This window comes from Mirounga leonina, unplaced genomic scaffold (assembly GCF_011800145.1).
Source record: "Mirounga leonina isolate KUSES-001 unplaced genomic scaffold, KU_Mleo_1.0 Mir_91, whole genome shotgun sequence".
NCBI classification, from domain to species: Eukaryota; Metazoa; Chordata; class Mammalia; order Carnivora; family Phocidae; genus Mirounga; species Mirounga leonina.
Window position 1 is genome coordinate 31,397,694 of NW_023270839.1, and position 22,714 is coordinate 31,420,407.

A 22,714-nucleotide genomic window follows, 5' to 3' on the forward strand; every position below is an offset into this window, starting at 1 on the left:
CTATGCGGAAACCCTGTAGGGAATGTAACAGAAAATCAAGTATATTCTTAGTGAAACGGTTTTTGAACTAAGATACCCAGACTGAGGTATAGTACTATACTGACTATAAAGAGAGGCATAATCATTAGCACAGTTCTTTCACATTCCATGAACAGAACGGATATTTCTTTGTCACGTTATTATAAAAAATTTCCCTTACCTACTACTTCCCCTTTCAACTCTAGTCAAAGTCCCTGCCTTTTATCTGTGCTGCTCCCCACTACAACTCCAAATTAATTACTCAAAATTGAAGCTCCCACTGCCTCCACAAAATGAGGGAGTGCTTTATTTCTCTTTTGTTTAGGAAAAACCTGTAACTTTTCATAATGAAAAGAATGATGAGGGCTTATGGGAATCTCAGAAAATGATTTAATAGAAAAATATAACAATTCTTTGTCAAAGGCAGGAAACCTTTCAGAACATAAGGACTGCTTTCCTGGGTCAGAATCACACTTCCACAAAGTTAGGGTGCTGTCCCCAATGACAACACAGGAAAGGGTTCTACAGTGGAAAGAGGTCTTTTCAAAAAATATGTATCTTGACTCTTCTTATTAATTCATTATGAAAATGTCATATATTATTTTGTCCAATTTGCCTTCTGGGAAACTAGCAAGGCATCTCTGGATAACTGGTTCCTCAACATTTCCTACTTGAGACAACTTTTAGAATTTTAAAGCTGTAAGAAACCTCATACTTCTTCAACTGCCTCACTTTATAGATAATGCGTCTGACAAAAAGAATGGTTAAAACACCTGTCTAGGTTACAAATTTAATGACAGAATCTGTTCTGTTGATACTCAGTCCAGAGTTTACTGATATTAACACCCTTTTAATTAATGAATATTTGCTTCTTTGTAGTTTTACAGGGTTATCTGTGTGAAAAATTAATACATACATATTTTTCATGAATGGGAGGGGCTGTGTCTTATTCATTATATCCTCAGAACTTAAGACAGGGTCTGGCACATAGCAGGTATTCAACAGATGGTTATAAATTAAGAGAATGAACTTTATAGACTTGGGTCACACACACTCTTAGCTTTAATTTTCTTAAAGAGAAAAAAATCTAAAGCTCTTCAGTTTAACTTTGTTCCCTTGATCATTTCAGACATTTTTCTCTAGACTTTCTCCAGCTCCATTATGTTCCTTAAGGTGAGGGAATCACAATTTTGAATGAAGGTAGAAGTTTTCTTTCTAGATAACCAAAATCTCAGTAAGTATAGTGTGCCTTTGCATCATTTTACACTGGTTAACAAAGCATTTATTTGACACTTTTCTTTCAAATTGTATAAGTACAACACACGAATGCTTGTTGGTTTGACATTTAAATACTCTGAAAATTTTGGTTTTATTTACTCTGTCAGAATAAATTCCGTCTTCCACATCAATTATAAAAATGTTAAATAAAACTAGACTTAGCAACTACTAAATTTTCTTTATCCAGAAAGGCCCATTAGTCTCTATATTTATGTTTCCTGTATTTAAATAAATTATCTGTACAAATGACATTATTTGAATGTCTAATATGTATAAGCCACTGAACTCCCACATTCATGAATAAGTAATTCACAATACTCTAGAAACTTAGCTTTTTTTTTTTTTTTTGGTTGGTATAGAGAAGCATTAGAAAAGTTTTGGGCATATGAAAAAGGCCTTTAAGAAGTCTAAATAAAAAACATGTTTTAGTTTTCCCTTACACACTGATTTATTTATTGCCTTCCACTGTTCTTCTAACCCCAGACACACCCTTCCTTTCATCCTTAAGAACTCTATAGGAACCCTTTCATTCAGCAATCCTATACCATTATTTCTACCCTCAAACATCCCTCCTATCATCCAGAAGAACTCTAGAGAAATCCTTTTACTCAATAATCCTGTCCTTTACGATACATGCTAACAGAGAAGCTTAGAGATGGAAAGAACCTTAGAAATCTCTAAGTCAAAATCCCATATACTAGCGTGATATTCACCAATGATAAACAAATCACTACAGCCAACTATAGTACTTAAGCTCTTTAACACATCAGCATGCCTAATATATGCACATGATACTTACTTGTACTCATCATAGACTTCCTGTTTGGGCAATGAAGTCTCAGGATGTTCTTCTAGGGTATTTCGAATCCAGGAAAAGGCATGCATTTGCTGTGCCCGACTAGATGACACGGCATTCTGATCACTGATTGTAAAACAAAAACGTGTTTTAGCTGAACCAGACAGCAATTAATTGATAATTTTTGAGCCAGGCCTATAAGTTCCATTAAAGAATTGTGTGTAAACACACTATAAATGACCAAATCAAACTCAAGCCATATAGTAGATGCCCAGTTATCTATATGCAAATAGTCCACCTGTGGTTGTGAGCCATTTTCCATAGCTAGGGACTGACTGAAGTTATTGCCCTGTTCCATCCCTCCTGATGGGCTCTACACTGACAACATAAGGTATCTGTTTTGGTGAAAATGACCTCGAAGTGGGTATTTGTTCACTTACTTGCCTGTTCATTTGCCTAAACTTACCAAATCATCAAACTTTTAAGTTGTGGAAAAAATATTTTCTATTTGCTTAGCATGTTTTCAAGTAACTACCCTGAAATCTTATTAAGCACTCCACGCTCCAGAATGCAATTCACACCAGAGAGATCATGAGAGGACAAATCTCCTCCTACAGTCCTTCCTGTAACTGGCTCCCCTCCCCATGCCAATACTTCTACTAAACATCCTAAGTTTTTACTATATGGCAGCATCATTTAAATATAAACTAAACCCATAAAATGGACACCCAAGATAACATGAGGGAAGATCCTCTACTGATTCTGACATTCATCTCAGCTAACTATAACAATAATTTATTTAATTCCAAGGAAGATAGTGAGCGAGTTTCTAGGACAAAAAAATGATTAAAATGGTTATAAAATTTGGTTTGAGGGAGAAGAGGTAAAAGCAACAGATTTTTCATGCCATTTCTTTTCATACACAATTTTAAAGTAACAGAATTTTAAGTATAACTTACATGAATGAAATGAACTTTGAGAAATACTAAGAAGAGTAATGAAACTTCTAATAGAATACATGAGCTAACAACTTCTCTATTTTCTACATGATACTATTAAATATTTTTAGTAATGAAAATACAGCAATATTCCCAAACACACTTAAAGTATCTTACATTTATAATAAATTCATGTTCCATATATGCAATTTAACTTTTTCTTTTTTATATTGTCATCTATTCACCTAGCAGTAACTAAAAAAAACTCCTTTAACTTCAGTGCTTACAGTATGTATCTATTTTTTGCTTTTCTAATTTTTACAATCCCTCACACTGCATAAATATATTGATTTGTTTAAAAAACATAACCCAAATTGCATTTCATAGCATTTATCCAGAAGCATAAATGAATCAGTAAAAACTATAAGTAAACACTTAATCAAATATGATCAAAGATTAAAAGATCTATTGTTTTGCCATTCTGTTTTCTGATGATTTTAGGAATAGTACACAACAATAACAACCATGACACACACCCCACACACACCTTAGGGATGTCCTATTAACACTGTAATTAAGGCAAAAGCAAGAAGAGATATACCTTTTCTCTCCATTGCTGAGACCAGAAGGCAGCTGAAGGTAGAGGTAGAGTTTCTCTAGGTCTGTAAAATTCTCAACTTCTTTCTGGTTACAACAGATGAAAAGGAAAACATCATTTTTAAAACACTTGTTTATCCCTCAAAAAAATTTACTAACACCTGTGTACTGTTGGTAGGAATGTAAATTCATGCAGCCATTGTGGAATACACTATGGCGGTTTCTCAAAAAATTAAAAACAGAAATACCATATGATCTAGTAATTCCACTACTGGGTATTTACCCAAAGAAAATGAAACCATAAATTCAAAAAGATATATGCATCCCTATGGTTATTGCAGCATTATTTATAAGAGCCAAGATATGGAAGCAACCTAAGTGTCCAGTGACAGATGAATGGATAAAAAAGATGTGGTACAGATATACAATGGGATATTACACAGCTATAAAAAGGAATGAGATCTTGCCATTTGCAAGGACATCGATGGACCTAGAAGGTATTAAGCTAAGTGAAATAAGTCAGAGAAAGACAAAACCATGTGATCTCACTCATATGTGGAATCTAAAAAATAAAACAAACAAAAAGAGCAGAAACAGACCCATAAATACAGAGAACAAACTGGTGGCTGCTAGAAGGGAGGAGATGGGGGATAGGCAAAATGGGTGGGGGAGCGGAAGATACAGGCTTCCAGTTATGGAATGAATAAGTCATAGGGATGAAATGTACAGCAATAGAAAATATAGTCAATGACATTTTAATAGCAATGTATGGTGACAAATGGTAGCTACACTTGTGAGCACAGCATAATGTAGAAACTTGTTGAATCACTGTCATACACCTGAAACTAATGCAACATTGTGTGTCAACTATGTTTCAATAAAAAATAATAGTTAAAAAATACTGACTGTCTAAATTTAAACCAGATGGAATGAATCACCTGCCAAAGAAAAAATTTAGGCTTTTTTCCTCATCAGTAAAATAATAGTTGTTTGATAAATATACTTCACATAAAAAGTTACTAAAAGAAAAAAAATGGTACTTTCCTTTTAATTCTTATATTCTAGATATAAATAAAATCAATGCTTAGACAAAAATTTCTCAGTTTTAATCACATTTAAAGAAGGAAGACTGACAGGATTATAGGAAAAGTATAGACTAGAAGTAAAAAGAATATTCATTAGTTAGACTTAGCCTAACCATTTAACTGGCTATGAAGCTTTGGTTCTCTGGCAAATTTTCCTTACAACTGTAAAATGGATACGATGACTTCTATGATCCTTTTCTAATTCTCAAAAACCTAGAACACATGATTGATGATGCTATTGTCACACGGGGATAGAACTGAGGTTTAAAAATATTGAAGTACTACCAACAACCCTTTCTACACAATGCAGATGTAATTATTTGTAGAGTTGCAGCAGTGGCTGCTATTTGGAGGACCTACTCATAAGATTCTCTATAGCTATTCTGCAACTACATCCTTTTGTCTCTAAACCCATCCTTTAAAATAATTTCTGCTACACAGAGGACTGTATATAGCTTTCTTTCCCAGCTCTGTTTGCCACAAAGTAGCTTTAAATGTGCCACAAACCCTGTTATAGTAAAAAGATCATAGTGAAATTCTGGCAGCCTAATTCAAGCAAAACTCCATTGCAATTGAAAATGTGGACAAATTATTGGCATTCCTGGTAGCAGAATTTATTCTTACATAATAAAACACAGCTTAAACACAGATCCAATTTTAAAAAAAGTTTAAAACAATATAACTTAGCCTATTCTTACTCTCACCAAAATTCATCTATAAAACAATTTAATCCTAGAATTCATACACAAAGTGATTTAATCTATCAATTACATGTAAATAACTCCCAAAGCTACTTTTTTTCATTTCACTGTCTATGCGGTCTTTTTCCAATTAGTTTTCACTCTAATACCGAATAGATTTATCAGCAATATCTTGTATAACTCTCCTAAGAAAAACAAAACACACATAGACATTTTTTTCCCCAACTGTTACTTAACACCTTCTTTTCTCCAGTTCCCCAGTATTGTTTTAGAATATGCTTAATTTTGTTCCTCATCATACATTCCACTTTATTTAGCCCTCTTAACTCTTTACCCGTATTCCTCCAGGCTCTTTGTTTTCCTTGTCACTATGTAAGTCTAGGTGTTTAGCTGTCTTTCTTTTAACAGTAAAGGATAATTCATTTACTCACTTATTTATTCATTAATTTTATTTCCTGCCACAAATGATTTGCAATAATTACTAACTCACAATGAACCTACAAAGACTGGAAATACACAAACGAACAACACAATAGTCCTTGCCCTTAAGGAACTTAGAAAGATTCGTAATCACTAAAAAGTACACTAGTCGGTTTCCCTACCTCCAACCTTTCCCCACTTGAATGAACTTAAATATAGTTCCTAAAATACTTTCTATTGAATATTATTAACATCACCTACCTAATCTCAGCAATGCCTAACGATATTAAATCCAAAGTAGATTATGTTACAAAAAAACCCATATAAGAAGTTAAGTTCTCAAAGCAAAGTTATCGAAACCGATTTCAAGTTGAGGGGAAACCTCAAATATTACCTAGTTAGTTGAATGAACTAAGGTGATAATTTCCTACTATTATGGTCAGATCTCTCTCTTTTTTTTTAGAGAGAGGGAGAGAGAAGGGGCAGGAGGGAGAGGGAAAGAATCTCAAGCAGGTTCCACACCCAGCACAGAGCCTGACATGGGGCTTGATCCCACAAACCTGAGATGATGACCTGAGCAGAAATCAAGAGTCGGATGCTTAACTGACTGAGCCACCGAGGTGCCCCAAAGATCTCTTCTGAAAACTTATGAGGACTTTTCTCTCATACATTTAACTCTTTGTAAGAAGATACACAAAAGGAAATCTTTAAACTAAAGTTTGATTTAGATGTCAAAAAACTTTCCAAGAAACCACTTTAAACTTAATTTTGCATGTGACCTAGTTAGTGCTTTGATCTTTCACATCCTGAACAGAAAAGCCTGTAGCAAACAATCAGATTCAGCACTCAGTTTGATATCATGTGATCCAGAGGGGGGAAAAAAGGTGTAATGTAAGATAAGCAAAATCAAGTTACTTTTGGAGGTTCAAGGTAGAGTTTGGTATTACCACTGAAAATCCCCTTCCCTTCTGAAGTTTTGGCTGATAAAGAATATTCATTCACACCACGAACTAGTAGCATGGAGCTATCTAATTCCTTCTATGAGGTGCAAGTAAAGTGGTAAAGAGAACACAGAACAGAGACAGCACTCATCAATATTCCATTTGCTTACCTACATTTCTCAGTTTCCTTTGCAGCTAGTATAGGACCATGAATGGAGCACAAATGATATATTTCATTTCTCAGTTAACATAATTAAGAATCAATGCTCCATTTTCTTTCTCCCTTTGTGCACCTGAGGAGTCATGTATTTCACTGGGGAAACTATAAATACCAGTGTCTCAATGGGGGTTCCCAAGGGACTATGTGAAGCAAGGGCCTCCAATGATCTGTGCTTTACATATAATATGAATGAAAGTAAATTTGTGTGGTTATGCCACTGGTACTTCAGGCTTACTTTGTTATGGCAGCACAGTCTAGCCAACTTGATTAATACAGCAAGTTAGACTTTTCCCTCTAGCACTTCTGAGAGGACTGAAGATCCCTTTTCCATATGTAGATAAAAATGTGAGGAGGGGAAAAGGATTCCTCTCTGTTATCACAAAATCTTTTATTCAATCATTTTTAGAATAGTATTTAACTTACTGTGAAATTTCAAATTAAATTAACCACGAATATTATTTATCAAAATGGAATATGAGCTAAAAAGAAAAAAAAAGGTTAGAATATACAGCCTTCATATTCTCTTCCACTTAACTTTTACTTCTAGAAAAAAACAAACCAAAAAAACCCTACTTCGGGCACCTGGATGGCTTAGTTGGATAAGTGTTCTACTTTTGATTTCAGCTCAGGTCATGATCTCAGAGTTGTGAGATCAAGCCCTGTGTGGGGCTCTGCACGGGACATGGAGTCGGCTTAAGATTTTCTCTCTCCCTCTGCACTCCCCCTGCTAAAAAACAAAACAAAACAAACGAAAAACAAATACTAAAACCCCCCAAAAAACCTACTCTAATTCAACTCTATTAATTTTGGACACATGATACTATAATATGCCTATATGTCCCTCTACTTCGGGCCACAGCAATTACTCAAGAATTTATATTCAATTAACTTGCATTTGCTGGAGGGTTTTTTGCATTTACTGTTCAAAAAATGATTTTCAGTGTCTAGTTATACCTTCCCCCCTCAACTAGACTGAAGATTCTAGTTTGCCCAAATTCAATCACCTTTTTATTTTTTTTTAAGATTTATTTACTTATTTGAGAGAGAGCGCGCACACGCAAGCAGGAGTGGGGGGAAGAGCAGAGGGAGGGAGAGTGAGACTCCTCAAGCAAACTCCCCAGTGAGCACATGGAGCCCAATGTGGGGCTGGATCCCAGGACCCTGAGATCATGACCTGAGCTGAAATCAAGAGCCAGCCACTCAACCACTGAGTCACCCAGACGCCCCAAACTCAATCTTTTGAAACAGAATCCTGAAAGATAAGACAGAGCCAGGTGAGGATCCTTTTAATATTTTAATATCCCATTTAATTTTTTAAATTTAAAATTATGAAGCATTTCAAACAAAGTACAGGAAGCAGGTACACATGCACCACTATTCATATTTAAAAGATGCTAACTTCTGGCCATATTTGCAAATTCATTGACTTTAAACATTGTACAACAGCTGCATAGATTAAAACCAGCTTATTCATTCTTTACTGATAGACAGTTTATCATAAAGTTTCATTATTTCAAATAGTGCTACAACAAAAATCCTTTATTTTTGACTGCTGTATCTTTGTGCAAGAGTTTTTTTTACGGTAAATACTTAAAAGTAGAAATACCTGGTCATCAAGGATGCACACCTTCAACTTTACTGGGTATTTCCAAATTACTCCCTGAAACCATTATGCCAATTTATATTTCCAAAAGCAAAACTACAATTTTTCTACATCCTAGTTAAAACTTAAATGTTAGCTACTCTTATGGGTATGAAAAAATGTTACACAGTCTTACATTTTCTGGTTGAAGATAAGACTGAATATTTTTTCATATTATTTATCATTTGAGTTTAATACAATGGCTATCAAATTTTAGCATGCATCAGAATCACCTGGAGAGCCTGGTAAAGACTGCAAAATCCAACCTCCAGAGTTTCTGAATCAGTAGGATCTTGAGTGGGGGCCAGAGAATCCTGATTTCCTTTTTTCTTTTTTTTTAGATTTTATTTATTTATTTGAGAGAGAGAGAATGAGAGAGAGAGCACAAGAGGGAAGAGGGTCAGAGGGAGAAGCAGACTCCCTGCTCAGCAGGGAGCCTGATGTGGGACCCGATCCCGGGACTCCAGGATCATGACCTGAGCCGAAGGCAGTTGCTTAACCAACTGAGCCACCGAGGCGCCCGAGAATCCTGATTTCTAATACGTTCGTTCCCACTGATGCTGATACTGCTAGTCAGGGAATCTCAACTAAAGAACCACACTGTTGAAGAAACCACACATTTAAAAATGAGGGTATTTATCATGTAGTCTATATACTAATTCTCCATTGGCTATACGTGCTGCTATTACATTCTCCTAGTTGTAGCTCATCTTTTCATTTTGCTTTTGGAGTCTTTGATGCAGAGACGTTTTTAATTTCCAGGAAGTCAAATGTATCCTTTTCTTTCTTTCTTTTTTTTTTTTTAAGATTTTATTTATTTATTTGAGAGAGAGAAAGAGAGAGAGCACACGAGAGGGGGGAGGGTCAGAGGGAGAAGCAGACTCCCCGCTGAGCAGGGAGCCCGATGCGGGACTCGATTCCAGGACTCCAGGATCATGACCTGAGCCGAAGGCAGTCGCTTAACCAACTGAGCCACCCAGGTGCCCGAACCTTTTCATTTTTAATCTGCATTTTCTGTGTCTTGTGTTGAAATCCTTCCCTATCCCAATGCATAAAGGTACCCCTTGTTTTCTTTTTAAAGTTTTGTTCTTCACATTTAGGTGTTTAATTCCCCTGGAATTTATTTTTCTATAGAGCAGGGGCTCTGATTAGAAGTTTCCCACAAGGTTAGCTAATTGTCCAATATATTGAGTAATTCACCAGTTCCCTTCTAATTTTTCATTCCACATCTATTATGGGATTCTTGTTTACTTACAGGTTAAAAAGAATGCCATTTTTACTTTTAGTATTTAAAAACACCTTTCTCTAAGGTGTAATTTAATTTAGAAAAAATCAACAACTTATCCTTGAGAGTAATATAACAAAATGTATAATTCACTGATCCTTCTTGAACTTGTGTCAGAGATTCTTCATATAAAAATATTACCCAATAATTGATTAACATAGTAATAAAGGAGCTTTGATAGAGCTTTTATAAATCTGAGTTTAACAGGCAAATTTCCTGTTGATAACTAGTATGAATATATGACCTATATTATATATTAAAAATGAATGAAACAGCTGCTACTTGAGCTTGATAGACTGACCCTTCAAATCTAATCTATCTAAAGCAGTAAGATATAGTAGTAGTGATGTGTAGAATATAGAATTAGAAGGCTTAGAGCCAAATTCCAGATTTGCACTCATTAGCTTTGTGATATTAGCAAGCTGTTCAAGCTGAGTAATCTGTAAAACAGTGATAAAATGCTCATAAAATTTTTGTGAGGATTAAAAGCAATATATAAAATATATCTATGATAGATATTACTATATAAATATTATTCTGAAATATATAATTGCTTAAAAGATTTTGGTAGAAGAGTTTATGGTTCAAATTCTATCAACAAGCACATAATCTTTTATTTGAAAAAGCAAGATGTCTTGTAGGAAATATTTTAGCCTCATGACCTACACTAACTTGGGAGGTACACCATAAGAACAAGGCTCCTAGGTTTCGTGTGTGAGCATCACGCTTGCCCCTAAGTTATTGAAGACAGTGTTCCATCAACAGTGACTTTCCACAGGGTGAATGCAGAAAAAGGTAGATACTATTTCCTCCTAAGCCATCAAGATGAAATAGAAGTTAGAAATTACTTCTGACAACAACTGTACTACTAGAGAGAAAGAAATCAATTTAAGCAGAATAGGTCAGAAACAAAAGCTTTCCTAGATTGGATTTGGAATGAAATGTGTAACTTTCCACCTGTCTTCTATCATAAAAAATACTTGAGGGGCGCCTGGGTGGCTCAGTTGGTTAAGTAACTGCCTTCTGCTCAGGTCATGATCCTGGAGTCCCGGGATCGAGTCCCGCATCGGGCTCCCTGCTCGGCAGGGAGTCTGCTTCTCCCTCTCACCCCCCCCCCTCAGATGCTCTTTCTCTCACATCCCCAAAAAAAAAAAAAAAAAAAAAAGTCAAAAAAAAAAATACTTGAAACAATATTCTATATTTCAAAAACCAAGTTTTGGGGCGCCTGGGTGGCTCAGTTGTTAAGCGTCTGCCTTCGGCTCAGGTCATGATCCCGGGGTCCTGGGATCGAGCCCCACATCGGGCTCCCTGCTCAGTGGGGAGTCTGCTTCTCCCTCTCCTACTCCCCCTGCTTGTGTTCCCTCTCTCGCTGTGTCTCTGTCAAATAAATAAAATCTTTAAAAAAAAACAAAAACAAAACCTGAGTTTATTTTTAGCATTTCTGCCTCTGAACTATCAATATAAATGGATGGATTGCTGAGGATCAGGGAGAATTTCAAATGTCTGATTACCAGGACTTGAAGCCCTTCAAGCAGATGATAAGGAAATATATTCCCAGTATTTACTGCCATGGAATATAGTTATAAGATAGTCTGAATGGAGAGATCTGCTCCTGTTTTTAGGGACCATCTTGAATCGGGTTTACACTATAATTTCTCAAATGTTAATAAAAAGGAATTTCTCCTGTTTGAAATCAGTTTCGCTATAGTGATGTGTTTCCTGTTATGAGACTTCACTCTCAGGTGTTACTGAGGTTTTTGTTTTTTGTTTGTTTGTTTTGTTTTTAAATAAGGTCACAAAACCGGGAAAAGGCTGATGTTTACTAAGACCATAACAAATTGAAGGCTCAATTGTGAAGCTTTCATGCAAATCCATGATGGTGAATTGACATCTGAGGATCATTATTTTTATTTCCAGAAAAAGCAGAAACTCTTCTATTGAGATGTATAAATACCCTTCAAAGAACTAGCTAGGTTGACAATGACTGAGTTCTGAAGGAAGATGACCAACCAGGCTATCACATCCATAATTAGTTCTTCAAACTTTACTTTTCAAACTGGTATCAGAAAAGGGTCTTTTAAAAAAAAATTTAACTTAAATTTGTATGCAGAACAGTCAGCTTAAAATCTAGAAACCTATATTCTCCAGTTTGACTGTTTCTTCCGTTAACCATGTATAGAGGGAAAATATATACACTGACAGGATAGTCATGCTTGAATTTGCGTTTGATTTTATAAACTACAGAAACAAAGCAAAAAACAAAACGTAAAAAAAATCTAATTTTTTCCTCCTCAGGTGACACTGATTCAGGAGCACAGTTACTAAAAGGCCTCTTTTTGCACCAGCATCATTGGCAGAAGGACTAAAAGGGGGAAAGTAGAACCTTATTCTATAGCCTTTTTTAATTTATGGAAACAATCAACATACCTGATATTATATTCTCTCAGGCCCCAGCAGTTGTGAAAGCTGTCCTCCCACAGGATTGAATAAGGAAGATAGAGAAAAAGGTCAAGGTATGAGGACTCTAGTTTTCAATGCTTGTTGCTTAGAATTCTAAATTTCACTTGCCTAACTTGCTGTGATAGAACTATGGTGGGCGTGGGGGTGGGGTGTGATTTTCTTTTGAGCCACCTGCTATAAACAATGTAAGAGGAAGTTGTTTTTCCATTCTCTAGAAAATACAAATCAAATGGGGAGAGTAATTTTTATTGTATTTGTATTATTGTGAGAATTTACTCTATTTGTAAACCTACTGAATTAGATATAAAATGAAAATGGTTTAATTCTGTTTAAAATATTCTGCTCTGAGCAATGTCCACAATAGCCAAACTGTGGAAAGAGCTGAGATGCCCTTCAACAGACAAATGGATAAAGAAGATGTGGTCCATATATAGAATGGAATATTACTCAGCCACCAGAAAGGATGAATACCCAACTTTGCATAAACATGGACAGAACTGGAGGAGATTATGCTAAGTGAAATAAGTCAAATAGAGAAAGTCAATTATCATATGGTTTCACTTATTTGTGGAACATAAGGAATAGAATGGAAGACATTAGGAGAAGGAAGAGAAAAATGAAGGGGGTGGAAATTGGAGGGGGAGACGAACCATGAGAGACTATGGACTCCAGGAAACAGAGGGTTTTGGCGGGGGGGGATGGGTTAGCCCGGTGATGGGTTTTAAAGAGGGCACATATTACATGGAGCACTGGGTGTTATACGCAAAAAATGAGTCATCAAAAACTAATGATGTTCTGTATGGTGACTAACATAATAAAAAAATAAAAAAATAAAATATTCTGCTCTGGATTACAAATGTGATCTAAGTCCATTTGAAAGACATCAATTACTAAGGGACAGCTTTAAAAAAGTAAACCAAGGCTGACAAGCAAACTTCAGTGAAACCCAAACTTTCTTACTTCCTTCTAATTCTGCTGGGTGATCTAAAGAATCCATGACCATCTGAAAACAAACTAACAAACAAAAACCCCTTTGAGCTTGCCTCAACTACAATCAAGACTAGAGAAATTCTGACATCAAGAAGCCTTGAAGGGCTGCAGTGTAAGCACTGGAAAAAATCACACTCTAGGGTAGGTAAGTAAGGTATTTCTCAGTAGAGTGTGTGTAATATATTAGGAAAGTTCTGCACATAAAATTAGAACTAGATTAAGTTATGAAAGAAGAAAGCTAAAGAGATTGCCATGGACATCTAAACATCTAATTTTATCTAACAGTGGTCATTTTAAAGAACATGCTTTAAAATATACTGGGTTTTTTTTTTAAAGGACTTAATAATAAAGAAGGAAGCTGCATCTCTGAAACTGAAATAATGAATAACATGGTATCAAGTATAATGCCTGCATAAGTGCCCAGAAGACTAAAGACCAAACAAAGTGCTGAGACAAGGGCATATTGTTAAAATATTCACATAGCAGGTACAAAGGTTCAAATAGGCAGAGGGTACATAAGGTGACAAATGTGAATCACTCTGAAACAGAATTCAGGGGACACCTGGGTGGCTTAGTCGGTTAAGCATCTGCCTTCGGCTCAGGTCATGATCCCAGGGTCCTGGGATCGAGTCCCTCATCGGGCTCCTTGCTCAGCGGGGAGCCTGCTCTCCCTCTGCTTGTGCTCTCTCTCTCTCTCTCTCTGACAAATGAATAAATAAAAAATCTTAAAAAAAAAAAAAAGAAACAGAATTCAGGAGAGCCATCTCTAGGGAGAACACCACTACCCGTAGTTAAATTCTACAAAGAGTGACCACAATGAGATGATCATGTAATACTTCTTTGGATCACTTAGGTGAGGCAAAGCTTATTATCGACATTTCTGTATCCCTTATAAAAAGACTCCAGGATTCTACTAGTAGTTAGGGATGGGGTGGGAGCACTAACAAGGAGAAGGTTTAGGTCTTTCAGTCACTGTGTTTTTAACTTTTTTCAACACAGGAAGAAAGGATGGCCTCTGAGAGAGACGCTATTATTATGTTCCCCCGAAAAATGGATTTCTAATTGATTCTTCAAGATTACAAAGCTACAGCCTCAGTAGAGGTGTAGGCCAGAGAGAGGAACCTTCAGTTCTGTAATTGCTTTCTCCATTCCTAGTAACCTCTCCTTCTTTTGCCCATGACTTAAAATAAAAAGATAGAAAAACCACAATACTATAAGAATTCATTTGTTTTCTACCAGACCACACTTTTGTGTATTATGCCATTCTTATGAATACCAAGATATTAATGAATATTGAGCTTCTTTCAGGTAGTGGTAAGAGATTGCCATTATTCTTTCCTATTTTTCTTTTTGACAATAAAATGAATTTGAAAGCTAGCTGACAATGGTTAGGGCATTCTTTTTTTTTTTTTATTTGAGAGAGAGAGAATGAGAGACAGAGAGCATGAGAGGGAGGAGGGTCAGAGGGAGAAGCAGACTCCCTGCCGAGCAGGGAGCCCAATGCGGGACTCGATCCCGGGACTCCAGGATCATGACCTGAGCCTAAGGCAGTCGCTTAACCAACTGAGCCACCCAGGCGCCCCAGGTTAGGGCATTCTTAATAATTATAAAAGAGAAGAGTTACTAGAATTCATAATTTGCGCCTTACTGGCAATTTAGTCCACTTGAATCCCTAACAGGAGGGAAAAAAACAAAACAACAAAACAAAACATTATGACTGTACTGTCCTCCCATACAAAGAGGGTATGAAATAACTCAAGATTAATGCAAAAAAAAAAAAAAGAATAAAAGGTTCAATGTCCTCTAAATGGCCTGGCCCCAGAGATTATTTCTTTATAATACTAAAAAAACAGAACCAGCTATTTAAATCTGGCCCTTTTGTCAAGTCTTCCTCCCTGCCGTAGTAAATTCTACACAAAAATGCTCTTTCTTTTGAAAGTTACCCACTTCTTCAACCAACTGACCAAAGGAAAAAATCAGATTTTGAAACAGGTCTTTGCTTACTAACAGTAACCCTAGGGCCACATCACAAGATAAACCCTATCTTCTATTCTAACAATGAGCTCCTTTCAAGCTACAATGTATTTTAATTAGATACTGCAAACAAAACTTTTAGTTTTAATCAAGACTGGATTAGTAAATTGACCTTGGTCATCATTTAGTATTCATTACAGCAAGGATCTGAGGTGAGAAAGCATGCTTTCTCCCATAAAAGAGGGAGAGTAGGAAGGAAGTCCCCCAACTGTATACACTTCATATATGTCCCCTCAACGACATATTATACTATATATCTCTGGAGGGCAGGAGAGGACAAGTGCCTCTTCTTTAAAAATTATTCCTTTAGTGAGTTCACAAAATTATGTCTGGCAGTATAGCATCTATCTTAGAAAGTCCCACTCTAACTTCGTTTAGTCTGGTGCTCAGGAAGCAGATACGCCATTCTCTAACATTTCATGGATCCTTTAGTTTCTGTCCAATTGCTGCAGCTGTAGGCACACCAAAATAACTGGCTTCTAACCTAAGACAGTAACCATGGGACAGACTTGAAAAGTTTAAAAATTAAATGAGAACATTCATTCTTTCATCCAGCACTGTCTACCATGCTTTAGGCAGGACCTTAAATTTTAATACTAGGAGAGAGATAATCAACAAAATTTAAAAGTAAAACATACGTTATATGGTTATGATAAATGCTATGAAGAAAAAGTGTTGGGAGGGGATACAATTTAAACAAGAGTGGTCAGGGAAGGTTTCACTGGGAAGATAAAATGTTTCACACGATGACCAGCCAATGGGAAAGACTCTCAAAAGAGCTATCATAATTCTTTGTTCTACCCTACTTTTGCTTTTCTATTGACTAGTTGTTGTAATGGCCAGCCAGGGCAAAACCTGACAGTAAAGAGAGGCTGTTTTCTCATTATCTGTCCTCACATATACTATTATGGTTCCCTCGACCCTGTAAAGAATGACTCTCAGAATAACCTTGCCCCAAAAGAATCTAATACAGAGGTCACAAACCCAAATGCCAGGCAGGTAATACAAATGATTAAAGTAAACTATAGGGAAGAAAAATATCTATGTTGAGGAGCTAAAAGCCTGGTGGGGATTGAGAAGATTGAAGAGTATACTTCATGTTTGAAAGGGATAGCTGCTACGTAGGCCCAGCCAACTGCTGTCATGTGGAAGTAAGGACTTAAGTGTCCTGAGTTTTGAAGAGAAACCAAACATACAACTTTTTTCTGTGAACTCTCCCAATTTTAAAATATGGCAACCAATCTGAAATTTTAAAAATGTCAATGTGGGCCAAACAAAACACCTCTGTGGAACAGATCTAGCCTGTGGGTCTCTAGAGTAGTTCCTCTGGTCTACAAGGTCAAGGGCAAGCAGGGGGTGGGGGTGGGGCAGAGGGGGAGAGAGAATCCTGAAGCAGACTCCCCACTGAGCATGAAGTCCAATGTGGGTGGTTCTCAGGACCCTGAGATCACGACCTGAGCTGATATCAAGAGCCAGCCAGGGGTGCCTGGGTGGCTCAGTTGGTTAAGCGACTGCCTTCGGCTCAGGTCATGATCCTGGAGTCCCGGGATCGAGTCCCGCATCGGGCTCCCTGCTCGGCAGGGAGTCTGCTTCTCCCTCTGACCCTCCTCCCTCTCATGCTCTCTGTCTCTCATTCTCTCTGTCTCAAATAAATAAATAAAACCTTTAAAAAAAAAGAAAAAAAAAGAGCCAGCCAGTTAACCAACTGAGCCACCCTGGCACCCCTAGGCTGTTAATTTTTGTTCATTTCCCTAGGGAGGACAAACACTATTCCAATGGGAGTGGGTGATAGAGAGCAGCCTCTAAAGGATTACTGAATCAATATTCAGAACCTAGGATACACTTAACACCAGATTCAACACAAGTTCACCTCTTCAAGTTTTCTACTATATTCTTTTGCAAGAGGACCCTCCTGAGAGTTCTCCCCTGGAAGGGAAGTGCCTCACTACTCGAATAATCTAAATGATAGCATCTGTCACCTAGTTTCAGGTTTCTCTGGCCCTCCAAAAGGGATTCTGGCAAATTCCATATCACTTTCCACTTCTCCTTCCTAATGATAATCCTACAAAGTCCTCTTTTGGTCAACTTTCATGAATAAACCCTATCCCAGTAGAGGTGACTTAGGTCAGGAAGCCTATAAACTCATCTATGACAAGGAACTCCAGACCTGTTCACTTTTTGCCCAGGTGAGTTTACTTGACCTAAGTCCAGCGCATAGGATGCTCGGTAAAACAGTGCTTTATTAGGCTATGCTAAGTCACCAAAAAGGGCCAATCAATGCAGCATTTTCTTTAGACCTAGAAGTCGCTGGCAATACATAAGAGTCTTCTCTTGGAATGTTGATCAGTTAGAGAGCCTGAGAAGTAAGGCCATATACTCCTCCTGAGAAGTTTAAAATATGGACACAAATGGGATTTAAAATACCCTCCCTTATTCTTGGTTGTAAGCCTTTTATCTCTCAAACTAATGAGAAGAAAGGTAAGCAAAGAATGTCTAATCTTACCTTTATATTCTTACCAGGATTGCTGTTGAATTGCCAAGTCTATGAGACATATATTTTTCTTCCTGCTTTCAACTGATTTCCTGACAAACTGTTGTTTAATATTTACATTAGCCTTTCCTAACAGGAACCAAAATATATAGTCTTCCCTGCCCCCCCTTTAATCATTATTAGTTCTAATAATTCCAAAGCAGAACTAATCATTTAGGAGACCTGAACATTAGAACTGGTGGAAATATTGCTTCCTGGTGGTGCATATGCCTAAAACATAGTAACATAAATAGGAAGTTCTCAATATTCTGATAGTTCTGAATGATAACATATGGGAAATAACTTCTCTTTCTATTCCAGAAAATTGCCCTATAGATTTTACCAATCATTTCCTCAATAGTGTGGCCTAGAAAACCAGTTTCAAGGTAAGTTTTATGAGGGAAAAAAGTTTGGAACACACTATACTTAAGATTCAGGATACACAGCATATTAATAGCTCTTAAGACACTTTTTAATCCAAAGTTCATGAAAAATTTTTGACTTTTGGAACTTTTTGTATAACATATTAACATCCTATGGAACTATTCTTCCAAGGACCATATTTTGGGAAACATGAACTGTTATTTCCCAGCCTGCTGTGACTGACTTTAACCAAACCAGGCCTTTTCTACACCAAACACTCATGGTTATTTCTCTCACATTTTAGGATTTCCTACAGCTGTCAGGTAGTCCCATTTAACTGAACTAATAAGGCAAGGCGACTAAGCAATATGGACTGAGTAGCTTTCGAATTCTGCTGGGGTCTAGCTAATCCTCTGGTATTGGGTATATCAAGGTTAGATTTTGCCTCGACTGTAAAATTGGTTATAAAAAATATAATTGGATCAGCTTTACAAATGTATAATGACATTATAGATCTAAAAGTGTTATAACTAATGAGAAATTTAGTTTAAGATATTTTGTTATTATTAAAGTAAAAATTGACTGTTTTCACTGCAAAAGCATTAAAACATTAACAAAAAGCTTTATTCACAATTATACCACTATAAATATTTTCATTTGTCTTTCCTGATAAACAGGCAAAATGCTGGGCTTTAAAAATAGCACAGATACAATTTTATATTTTTCACTTCTATATTTCAGTGGCACAGTTTTCACAATTGTAATTGATTTAAATAATTAGAATCATTTTAGCTATTTTGTTTTAGTGAGCATGTTTTGAGTTCTTTAAAGGGCATTCAAACAAACTGCATGCAAAAAATAAATTGCATTTAGAATTACTGACCACTAAAATTCAGTAAGATAATGAAGTCAGCTTTTAATTTCTTCATTTCAGATTTATTTTAAAGTTGGAAAATCATTTTCAGAAACATTTTCTTGATTATAATAAGAAACAGAATTTCAAAAAATTCACATATAAACTCATATTTCATATACTTTAAAAAACGATACAGTGTATCACAGTTTTTAAATGCCTGGGCTCTGGAGTCAGACTACCTAGATTAAGAGCTTAATTCTACCAATTATCAAGTTTTATGACCTTGGGTAAATTACTTAACTTGTCTGAGCCTGTTTCTTTTTCTGGAAAATGAAGATGAAAACAGATTAATCTCATAGGCAAATTAAGAAGGTTGAATGATAAAACATGTAAAGCACTTGTCTGGCATATGGTGGTAAATAATACTAAGAACAACAACAACAAATACAAAGAAACTCTCTGTGTGGGGATATTATATACATATTATACATTCTTTTTTATAATTACTGTTTGTGAGTAATCATTCAGCAAGTGTTTACTGAGTATATTTCACATACTAGGCACTGTGCTAAACACTGAGGATATAGAGACCACAAGACAGTCTTTACTTCCAAAAGCTTATTTTTGGAGAAGAAAACAAATTAATCTGGTGATTAGCATACTATGTGGTAAGAGCTTTAATAGGAACACAGAGCATTTTACAGGGTGCATGAAAGCAGAGGCCCTTAACTGAGAAGGTAAGGCAGATTGGTTGAACTTGTACGTATGTATGCATGTATATTCTTCTTTGTCTTTCTCTGGTATAGAGGCTACGAAACAAAAAGCTCCTCCATATTCTAGTTTCCCTTACAGCTAGGAGTCCCAAGTGACATTACTCTGGAGACTGAAGGTCCTGAAGTGGGTTTTCAGAATGGAAGCAAGTATCCTAAACTAAAGACAGAGCTTCTCCAGAAGAAAGCCCTTTTGCCCTTCCTCCCTTCTTCCTGCCTCACCATTTGGACAAAGGCACGTAAGTGCAGTAGCCATCAATGATGTGAGTGGACAAAAGTCAATACAGCAAAACAGAAAAGAGCCCAGGACTCCAGTGGCATTGTTGAGTTACTGCACCACTCTAGAACACCTAACACAAACTCTTATTTCTGTAAGCTACCCATAGTTCAGTTTTCTGTTATCTGTTATCTGAATGCACTGCTCTAGATAAACAAAACTTTCTGAAAAGGTTTCTGAGCTGAGTCCAAAAAAAAGAATAGGAGTGATCCAAGTGAAAATTTTGAGAAGGGCACAGCCAGGAAACAGCATCTACAAAGGCCCGGGGGAGGAGGGAGTATGGAGTGTCGATATCGGCATCTGTTCTACAATATGCACCTTCTGGCTTCTCGGATGGCTTTAGCCGAGATTCCCAACCTTTTCCATCCTCCATTCATTATGTTTCAGGGATTCAATACTCTCCCCTCAGTGGTCCCATATGGGGAGCATTCATTCTTAAATGGTCTGTTCTGTGATGATGAACATAAAATGTGTCTTTGACTGTTTAGACTTCCAGAAACAAATTTATGGTGATTTGAGTCAATTACAACTACGTTATCAATTTACACATGTAACACCTTCAACTAAAGCTGCCATGTGTGCTTCCTATGTGCCAGGCACTGTATTTACACTAATTATCTCACTTAATATTCACAACAACTCAGTGGGTTAGGTACTATGATTATGTCCTTCTTTAGAGAAGTGAATTAAGTAAATAATGTCCAAAATCAAACAGTAATGGTAATACTGGCTGGGGCAAGGATTCAAAGTCAGGTCTATTTCATTCTATAGCCTCAGCTCTGAGCCATTCTGCTATACTGCTAATCAGTTTCCTTAGTTTCTGGCCTCTTGGTTCCACTTCACTTGCTTAAATCCTTCCTGCATCTATGCAGTAAGGTTTTCAGTTCCCCATCTGTACTCTCTGGATTAGAGTGGTGGTGGTTCAGGCTGGTTATCTCCTAACAGGAGAGAATGGAAGGAAGAAATATATGTAAGCAGAGTAGAACAAGGGAAAAGGGGAGAATGCCAGAAAAAAAAAAAAAAACCTCAACACTACATCAAAAACTAATGATGTACTATACAGTGGCTAACTGAACATAATAAAAATAAATAAGTAAATAAATAAAAAGGAAACAGACTGAGGGTTTGCTGGAGGGGAGGTGGGTGGGGGGAATGGGGTAACTGGGTGATGGGAATTAAGGAGGGCACTTGATGTAATGAGCACTGGGTGTTGTATGTAACTGATGAATCACTAAATTCTACCCCTGAAACTAATAAACACAGTATATGTTCACTAAATTGAATTTAAATAAAAAATTAAGAAAAAAGAAAGAATGAAATGTTCTTTTCCTCTCAAGAATGAAACAAGTTTCTGTTCTTACTGCCAAACTGTGAAGTAATTCCAAAAAATAAATTCAAATAATTAAGCAAGTATGGGTCTTTAAAAGGCCTAAATTGAAGGTGGCAACACTTCTTTATATTTTAAATCTCAATGTTTAATAATTGATTAGTTTATACTCACACACTTAACAAATATATATTGATTATCCTCATGTACCTTTGAATCATATTCCAATGAATAGGTTCTTATACTGAAGAGGCTAAGAACAAATAAAAAACGCTTATTATAATGATCATAGATGTGACTACATAATACCAAGAAAGGTAATTAAGCACAGGTTAATATGGGACAGAAGATGTATCAAACTCAGACCTGAGAAATCAAAGATGCCACTCCAGAGGGGGTGATATCTAAGATGAATCTTAAAATATAAGCAGGTATAGCCAATATAAAGAAAAAGAAAAAACAAAAAAAGAAGAGATCATCTAGCTAGACCAGTGTTTCTCAACTTCAACACTACTGACAATTTTGGGATAATAAGACTTATGAGGTGATGCCCTGTATTTTCTAGAATGTTTAAACAGCCTTGTCTTCTACCTACTTGATGCTGATCACACACCCTGTGTGTGAAAATCAAAAATGTCTCCAGATATTGTCAAATATCCCATAGGGGGCAGAAATGCCTCTGGTTGAGAACCACTGCTCCAGACCTGCACTGTGCAAATTGGTTGACACTGGCCACATGTGGCTATTTAACTTGAAACTAATTAAAATGGAATAAAGGTTCAGTTCCTCAGTCACATTAGCTACATTTTAAGTGTTCGACTAGCCATGTTTTAATGGACAGCGCTAGAGAGAATATATTTCTTCTCTTATTTCACAACTATTCACTATAGCTTAATGATAGCCTGTGGGTGGAATGAAGAATCATAAGATTAAACAAGAGTAAGGCCAGAGTATGAGAGGTCTCCCATACCATAAGATAGAATATGGGGAGTCAGTGAGAGGTTTTAAGCAAGGGTGTAAAATAAACAGATGCACGTTTTATTAAAGCTGATTTAAAAAAAAATATTTTATTTATTCTTTTAAGAGAGAAAGAGTGAGAGCAAGAGTGTGCACGAGAGGTGGGGAGAGGCAGAGGGAGAGGGAGAAGCAGACTCCCCGCTGAGCAGGGAGCCCAACGCAGGGCTCA

At 36.5% G+C, this 22,714-nt stretch overlaps 1 protein-coding gene across 4 annotated transcripts in view; it reads right to left on the reverse strand.

The window, feature by feature from the left end:
* The window catches only part of RFX7 (regulatory factor X7), a 140,731-nt gene that overhangs the window by 51,425 nt on the left and 66,592 nt on the right, over nucleotides 1-22,714 (reverse strand). For 3 of the 4 annotated variants that reach the window (XM_034994380.1, XM_034994381.1, XM_034994382.1), the window contains exons 4-5: nucleotides 3,632-3,714; nucleotides 2,096-2,218 (exon numbers count right to left, since the gene is read on the reverse strand). In XM_034994380.1, the coding sequence (XP_034850271.1) occupies nucleotides 2,096-2,218; nucleotides 3,632-3,714 (206 nt within the window). Of the gene's footprint in view, nucleotides 1-2,095; nucleotides 2,219-3,631; nucleotides 3,715-12,348; nucleotides 12,633-22,714 lie in introns of those variants that run through there. The other variant, XM_034994383.1, reaches the window with a different exon arrangement.